The sequence below is a fragment of the Aegilops tauschii genome, chromosome 3, assembly GCF_002575655.3.
Source record: "Aegilops tauschii subsp. strangulata cultivar AL8/78 chromosome 3, Aet v6.0, whole genome shotgun sequence".
Taxonomy (NCBI): domain Eukaryota; kingdom Viridiplantae; phylum Streptophyta; class Magnoliopsida; order Poales; family Poaceae; genus Aegilops; species Aegilops tauschii.
Window position 1 is genome coordinate 210,890,047 of NC_053037.3, and position 8,730 is coordinate 210,898,776.

General features: G+C 44.5%; 1 protein-coding gene and 1 non-coding gene across 6 annotated transcripts; both read right to left on the reverse strand.

Moving 5' to 3' along the window:
* Window positions 1-2,544: 2,544 nt before the first annotated feature.
* On the reverse strand, window positions 2,545-7,556 carry LOC109736618 (uncharacterized). 5 transcript variants are annotated; one of them, XR_012204745.1, is made up of 8 exons: window positions 6,698-7,556; window positions 6,521-6,627; window positions 6,267-6,391; window positions 6,116-6,174; window positions 3,648-3,777; window positions 3,501-3,572; window positions 3,051-3,133; window positions 2,545-2,941 (listed from the first exon to the last, which is right to left on the reverse strand). XR_012204745.1 is itself a non-coding variant. In XM_073510281.1 (8 exons), the coding sequence occupies exons 3-7, from the start codon at window positions 6,305-6,307 to the stop codon at window positions 3,086-3,088; spliced, it is 336 nt and encodes a 111-aa protein (XP_073366382.1). In that variant the 5' UTR covers window positions 6,308-6,391; window positions 6,521-6,627; window positions 6,698-7,543; the 3' UTR covers window positions 2,545-2,927; window positions 3,051-3,085. The 5 variants fall into 5 exon arrangements, 1 of the variants encoding a protein (XP_073366382.1); XR_012204743.1 differs by having other exon boundaries at window positions 2,545-2,927; window positions 6,698-7,546; XR_012204744.1 differs by having other exon boundaries at window positions 2,545-2,927; window positions 3,501-3,553; window positions 6,698-7,543.
* Window positions 4,491-4,562, reverse strand: TRNAP-AGG (transfer RNA proline (anticodon AGG)). The gene has a single exon. It is a non-coding gene; the product is annotated as a tRNA-Pro (tRNA).
* Window positions 7,557-8,730: the final 1,174 nt, after the last annotated feature.

The following is an 8,730-nucleotide window of genomic DNA, read 5'->3' on the forward strand; positions in this document are numbered from 1 at the left end:
CTTGAGAGCGGCGGAGCGCAATGCGGACAATCATATCCTCCTCAAGGCCATGTGGGACGAGTTCCTAGTCAACGGTTCGAGAGGTGTGGAACTCGGATCCACCGCCAGCCATGCCGGAGATGTAGGAAGGGAGCTTGGCGTGGAGGGGACTGAAGGGGATGCAGGAGTGGAGTGGACTGGAATGCAGCTAGGGTTTCGTCCAGAGTGTAGCTAGGGTGGACTGAAAATATAGATCTCGTAGACACTTCTACACAAATAAAGCATCAAATCTATTTATGAACCCAGCTTTTTCATTCTTTCACTTATAGAAACTTAACCGCTGCAGTGTTAATGCATTATAATCATCCATCATGAACTTGTGATTAGGTGTCGTGTCTGCACAATATCCTGTACCATGTCATATATTTATTTTTTTGTGAAAAGGATACCTTGTAGTCATTGGACCTACCAAGGTAGGGGTACATACACAACCATCTTATGTCCAGTCTTGATACACTTGCAATTTCATACTAATAGCCTGTGAAGTTATGTCCAATAATAATCAGTCTCACTATATTAAGACACATGCATCACTGTTAAACATCCCAACTGAAACCACAACCGGATAAATCAGCTTAATTATTCTACTACTTCTTTCCAGATGACAGCAAATAAACAAGAGGAAGCAGACAAATCCAGTGATATCAGCGGTGGCCAAATTACCCATGGTAATGCTCAAAACAGACTTACGGTTGTTTGCATATCGGAGAGAATGTTTTTTCTTCTTCACTAATGCATGCTATTTGATCAGTCTCTTTTTATCACTTATGCATGCAAGTTGATCAACTATCTAATAAAACAAAATTCTTTCAGGGTCCAGTTGGTGTTCTGTTTGCTATTCATTAATTTTCTGATTTATTTGATGTTACAGGTACAAGCAATGCTTCCTGCTTCTCACTGATCATACGCGATAAATAGCCTTTTCTTCTTTTCACTAATACACACAAGCTAATTAGCCATCCAATTAAATGAGCTGTGTTTTCAGATTCAATAGGTCTTCATTCACAAAAAAAGATTCAATAGGTATTCTGTTTGTTTATGTTGTCCTCTATTTGCTGTTGCAAACTCTTATCATGATCTCCTTATCTATTTATCACAGACGAACCATTGTCTCGCAAGCACAATCAGCCATACAAATATACTCATCGTCCACGCAAAAGCAAGCTCAATCCGAAAATTCAAAGGCAAGAAAAATTCATCTAAAGCTTGGAAAATACATTCTCCGTGGTAAGGGATACCTTACTCTTCTCATTCCAACAACTCTCACAACAACTACTAAATGATATAACTTTATACAATTTAACATAGGTAAGCCTTGCATCCACTACTTAGATGAGTTTAGTCGCCACATTGTGTGGGGCAACACAGTTAAGCTCTACAACCATAATGTTCATAGACTGCAAAAGATCATCAGCAGCACCACCACGCTTGATCGCTACTATGTGTGCCACATGAGAGAAACATTTGCAGCAGGCGGCAAAAGAATGGTAATCCTTTGCAATTGCTCTATCCTATTTCATACAATATCATGGTATAAAATAATATAGTAACTAAACTTTACTGTTATTTTCAGTACTTTAGCTAGCGTTCCCTTTTCTACGGGTTCCCTTTTCCCACGCATGGATGCTGACCTTGGTGAACTCAATCACTACTGAAGATGGAACTATCGCCGTCACAACCCGCTTTATCAAGGGTGTTGACAAAAGGGCCATCATCACTAAAGGCTGGAGCGACTTCTTCCGTCAGGCACACATGAACAAAGGGCAAGTATATGCTTTCGCCTGCAAATACACTTCCAAAGGACTGCGCCTGATCGTCTACTTAATATAAGCAAGTTGCAAAAGCCCCTTGTTATATAACTTAATATTAATATAAATGCATACCAAGACTTTTGTTTTTATCATCCTTTTGGATCTTATGTAATCCCCTAAAACCATCATGTGCATTTAGCTATCGGTTATTTGATGCTTAAAGTGTTGTGTGGTATGCTTTTGAAACAATTATGATAAAATAAATATATGCTTTCGTCTTCAAGTGCACGTCCGAAGGCCTCTGCATGATTCCTACATGACTTAGTGCATCATTGATTCCTACATGACTTAGTGCATCATTTTCGCTCTTATGTAAAACAAACCATGACAATCTTATGCATATGAGTATCGCTTGCTTGCTGCATATAGTATCATGAGCTATGCTTTTCGAACAACAATATCTTAATGCACACTTTTCTAATACATGGCTTACACTCGGCCTTTGCGCCATTGACGCAATGGGTCATCTAGTATAATATAAAGCTGAACTCTCTCCAACACACATCAAAATATATTTTTACGGTTATTATGTATGAACCAATGACGAAATACACATTGAACTGATAATAATGTATTAATTTTTCATATAGGAAACATGTTCTTCTCCACATGGACTGATATTCTAACACACAGAGAATTGTTTCCATGTTTTTCTAAGAACCAAGGATAGAATAAATAGTGATTTCCCAGGGTCTCATTGCAACTTTCCTTCCCATTCAATTGAGGATTCATGTGACACTTGCTTCCCATTTCATCAGTACTAGTACGAGTCAACAATAAGTTCAGAATTGTAGACGGCATCCTTGTCAGTATGACTCATCAATACTGTATGGATATTACTATTAACATTAAAAATAGTACTGATCACTACTAGTATTGTGTAAGTCGTACTGATCAGTACTGCTACTTGTCGTACTACTGAGCACTAGTACCGATCTAGCAAACACAAAAAAGGCGACTAGCAAGGTCCAGATTCAGAGTCGAGACCTCTGGCATTCAGAGCTTCACGTCAAGGACCGCCTTCTGCTTGGTGTTCTCCCATGACCCAACAGCATTGTCGACATCTTCTGCTCGGCCCTACAGCACGACATCTTTCCAATTAAGTTCAGTTAAGGCCCTGAACCAAAAGATTGGCCAAACACCTATAGATAGAGGAGGATTTATTTATGCAAAGTTCAGTTGAGCTAGAGTTTGGGCCACCTGCTGTCGGCTTTGCTCTTCCGGCTCCCAATTCTTCACCATCGACAGTTTCCTCTCCATAGCTGTCTTCGCCAACACTCCGTCTACAAGTCCAGGGGCAAAATAATGAACTCATTTCCAGCAGAAATCTTCAACATATAAGCAAGTACTGCCAACAAATCTTTCAGGAAACACATGTAATTAATTCACGAACAAACAAGTGTGTGTACACTCGTACAACACAGTAACTTGCCTGTCATCTTTCTCACATTATCACGAACATAGCATAAGGCGAATAACTCAATGGAGCGCATTATTAGATTAAGAAACTGCAGGCTCCTCACATACTGTATGTACTAATATCTGTATCTGAAGGGTGCAAGTGTAACACGCAGTTCTCTAGCTGCGGATGGTGGGAGTACAGTATACACGGCAATTAGAATAAAGATATAGGTTAGAGTAAGTACGTACCAGGAGGGAGGCAGATCCATCCTCGTAGAGAATGATGAACCCGCAATCATCAACTGAAGTTGTGTTCTTACTCTGACCAAGTTCAGTTTTCTTCATAAAATGGATGAAAAATAGCATCGGCTTTGCCATCAAATAAGAGGGGCTGACCTGCGGATCCCATCGGTGAACTGACGAGCTCACGAACTGAAAGACTGAAATGCTCTGCACGAACTGACATGCCTTGTGCTGTTTTTTCGTCGAACTTACTAGCTCTGAGAGTCGAACTGTTGCAACATACCTATGTGATCATAATGAATACATATTGCAGGATGTGTCTTTAGAAGATGATGCATACAAAGGCATTAAATTGGCTAAACTAACAAAATTATAGTCCCAACATGGGCACAGACCAGTAAGAAAATAACTCATGTCAGCCCAGTTAACACTTTTTTTCTTCATTGGTCAGTAGGCAATACGATGTGGAAAAAAATGAACGGATAGGTGTGCCGTTACATACAATGTGCATTGACCAAGTATCATCACATCGCATTAAGGTCCTGTCTATATGGCTCATTTACAATGTTTACAGTACCGTTTGCATGTGTTTACAGTACCATTTACAGTACCATTCACATCGCACGCCATTGACTAAGTATTCTCTATAAATATGTTTACAGTACCGTTTGCATGTGTTAACGGCAGTCAGACTAAGCAAGAATTATGCCACTAGACCAAAAGCACTTTGATCATCTTTTGAGTTATACTAGCAACTAATAAGTAGGCTATATAAATGTTATGTTTACTATACTGTTTCTCCATCACTGCAGCAGCGCTAACTTGCAACAGCATGCAGATATAGCCGAAAACTTCTCCAGTTGAAGCACAGCCACAAGATACAGAACAGGAATGGCCATGCATAGTGAGGCTATGAACCTCATCAACCCTGTGGTCCAAAACCTTATCCTCAGAGCACCAAAAGCTCAAAATGGCATTGCAAAAGGGTTTTCAACATGGGGATTCCGAGAATTGAACTCGGGACCTTTTGCTCCCTAAGCAAATATCATACCACTAGACTAAATCCCCATCTATGTTGTACCACTGCATCACTTTCAACTGAAGAGTTTCAGGCAAGAACACACTAGATGCCAATTTTACAGGACCTTACTATCTGTCTTCAGCTTAGAGCGCGCTGAATGCTCTACCTGTCTGATGTTCAGAACAATTGCCAACAGCCAACAGGTCATGCATATTTAAATTGTTTATAAGGCGGTAATTTAATGTTTTCTTCTAATAGCTTGAAAGCATAAATTACATCTCTCAAGTATTAACAGTAGTTCAGAACTCAGGTAGCATAACAGGTGACTGGAGCACTATTCAGTGGGGAAGAGGCAGCTTTAAGTCGTAATACTGTCGGCTCTGAGCTAATACTGAAAGAAATGGCCCAAACATCAGTGTTTTATACGAAGTCCAATGCGATTCATGCTCCCCTCTAATCCACCACCAGGATACTTAGCTGCGATTTCTGGTTCAGGCTTTCACCCACAACATTACTGTGATCATAATGAATACATATTGCAGGATGTGTCTTTAGAAGATGATGCATACAAAGGCATTAAATTGGCTAAACTAACAAAATTATAGTTCCAACATGGGCACAGACCAGTAAGAAAATAACTCATGTCAGCCCAATTAACACTTTTTTTCTTCATTGGTCAGTAGGCAATACGATGTGGAAAAAAATGAACGAATAGGTGTGCCGTTACATACAATGTGCATTGACTAAGTATCATTTACAATGTGCAATGAACTAAACAGAGTATTTTCTGTGATTATTTTTAACTGATGATAAAATACACAGTGAACGGTACTCTTATTGTACGATTTCTCGCAAAACCATGGGAGTATACTCTGTTCACATCCATTCGGGGACTTGATTAGCGCGCATTGATTAAAGGGAGTACTGATCATTCATGCTGCCCTGGAAGATCAAAGCCAGCAAGTTGCCAAGGATGGGGATTCGTTTTGGTGCTGTTTATGGGACTGATACGCAAACATTTCTTTGTTTCAGAACTGGCAATAGAATTATGATTGTCTGATTTGAGAATCGGATTCAAAACTGAATCTATATATCTGGAAGAAAGGCACCACATCAAGAATGCTTGATTATGTAAAATTTGTGAAAGAGAAGCTACTATCGGAACTCATGTACCCAGTACAAGTTTGGTTTTGAAAATAAAATTAACAATACAAGAGATAAGTAATGAGCTAATGCAGCTCTTGAAAATGTTGTTCTAATTCAACGCTAGGGAAGCAAGAAAATATAACATTACACGCCATCGATGACTAATGGTAGTACAAAATGTTTCTTTTTTGCACATTTTTTTGGGTTAAGTTCCTATGGCTAGTAGCTATCAAGGATTCAAGTGATCTCTCAGTAAAAGTAGTTTTGTACTCCCCATGTAGTAATACCTGGACTTGCTATCACCTGTGTTCTTTGTCATCCACAACACAACAACGTTTTTCTGTGCTACACTCTCTAAGTTACTGAATGTCAATACAACATTTGTTTTGTAACACATTCATCAAAATATTACTGCCTACGAGATGAGAGATGAGAGAGCAATATTACTGCCTACCAGACGAGAGAGCAATATTACTGCGTACGAGAGAGAGGTTCTGCCTTCTTCCGTCAGGTCTGAATCAAAGCAGTAATAAAATGTCAGTTCAAACAGGAGGCACGGAGATCTTCACCATCGGGAGATGGAGAAGAGAGATAGCAGGGTGTACCTCACGATGACTAGGAAGGAGGCGCGGGCGAAAGTAGGCATTGCAACAGTGAACGCCCTCCGGTGGCGGTGTTGGACTGCTGGACGCAACGGTGTCGGACCACCCACCTAAATACTTTTAAGGACCTACGAAGCATCAAAGTCACAAGTAAAACTTGCAGTCAGAGGATTATGTGGAATTTCAATTTGTACAACTAAATACTTTTGGCCTTTGTACAAACACAAGAATCTGAAGAAAAAAATACTGGCCCTCACTTGCATATACCAGCCGGCACCTACGGAGCACCAAATTCATAACTCCAAAATACCAATATTTGTGCAGTTTCCCAAACTTCTCTCCATCAGTAGAGCATCACAGTTCACTACAAGAAATCAATCAGCAGGACTGTAACAGTGATGATGTAGCTAAGGGAGAGGGAGGGAGGCACGAACTGGGGTCCAGCCTGGCTGCTGCATCCTCGTGCTGGTGCCGTCAGGTACGAAACTTCAGCAATGTACAGGAGCTCATTGCTGCAGCAGGAGATCAAGCCTGGGAGGGCATGAGCAGTGTCAGGGAGAGGTAGGAGTGCGCCAGGGGTCACGGTGCGCATGAGGCCGGTGACGGAGCACACAGTGAAGCAAATGGCCGTGGTAGCAACACACGCAGTGACGCAGGTGTCCGAACTGACGGCGGCGACAAAACTCGGCCACCCTGAAGCCATGGGGTTTGACTGATGGACGCAACGAACTCCGCCACCATGGGCTGCCGTGGGCCGCGATGGCTCTAGTAGAGGAGCTAGGCGTCCATGGAGGAGCCGTAGGCCAGCGAGGCATTGAACGGCCTGGGGCTGAGGCGTTGAACCGCGTGTACACGGCAGCAGAGCGATAGCGGCGGGTCGATCCAGTGCGGGACGACAGCGGCGGCGCCGTTTAGGTTTTGGGGCTGCGGCGGTATCTGCGCGATGGATTTAGGTGGCCGGCGCAGGGGAAGGAGGAGGGCGGCCCGTGGTGGAGGCAGGCGGCCGGCACCGGGGAAGGAGGAGGGCGGCGCGTGGTGGAGGGAGGCGTCCGACGGCAGGGAAGGAGGAGCGGCGCGTAGTGGAGGGAGGCGGCCGGTGCCGGGGAAGGAGGAGGGCGGCGCGGGGTGGAGGGCGGCGGCCGGCGTCGGGGAAGGAGGACGGCGGCGCGTGGCGGAGGGAGGCAGCTGGCGTCGGGGAAGGAGGAGGGCGGTGCGCGGTGGAGAGAGGCCGCCGACGTGGGGGAAGGAAGCGGCGGCGGTGGTTACAGTGAGAGGGGCGTGGGTTAGTGAGTCGTGCGGGTGCCACTTACATAGATGCTACTATACAACCATGACATTTGCACACACCAAATTAAACTATTACATGCATAATTACATAGGTCGCTACTACACACATGACATTTTCACACATCAATAAAGTAAACTATATATTACATGCATGATTAACTAGCATAAACGATCATCTGATCATCATCCACTTCTTGTGACGCTTGCTCTGCTTGTGGCTCAATCCGGGCTCGTCGATTTGGGTAACGAGACACTTCCTCATGTCAACGATCCGCCTGTGCATCTTGTGGCATGTGTACACGCTCTTGGCCGCGAACCTGAGGTGAGGTTCATCTAGTTGCCGCATCCAGGCCCTGTGCCAGGATACGGTACTTATTCTCTGGGCTTCCTGCTTCATCTTTTCATAGTAGGGGTCGATGATGGCCTAGGCGAGTTCAACCAGGGAGTCCTTCTTCGTGCTGCCCCAGACCTTGTAGTGCTCGCAGATTTCGACAAGGTTCTTGAAGACCAAGCCCGTAACCCTGAGCGCTTTTACATCGTCGGTGGTTTCCACCGTGGCGACCCTGTAGTCGGTGCTGTTGACAGACCTGTTGAAACGGTCGCAAGGCTCTGTGGCCATGCAGTAGTGGCAGATGAAGAAATGATGGCGCACGCACAGCGGGGCGATGACAACCTTCTGATCTATGCCGGGATGACCGGCGGTGTACTGGAGGTCGATGCCGACCACCTTGTACTTGTCTCGAGCAAGCAACTGCTCAACGTTGTTGATGTAGTCGTCCACCACAGCCGGGTCGATGGTGTACACCACCGAGATATCCGTCTCCCTAGCGTGGGTCTCCACTCTATGCTCGCCGAACTCCATTGGAGCGCCGCTAGACATCCCCTCTCTATGTGTCGTCGTGGGTGTGCTTGTTGTGTTGTGGGGCGCGATCGAAAGGTTGAAGAGACTATGGTTATAATGGCCGCAGGAATTAAAGGGGAAGCCGGACGGCCAGGAATATCGGCAGGCCCTGATGGCAGTTCTGATTTGCAGCATGTAACTCCATCATGCCGCACGTAACTGCATCATGTGGCAACGCGCACGGTGCAACAACATGCATATGGGCCCCCGACGTGATCGTGCGCACGCCCAACAGCTGGCAGAGCGCGCACGGAGGGACGCGGGCAGAGCGCTCTGTGG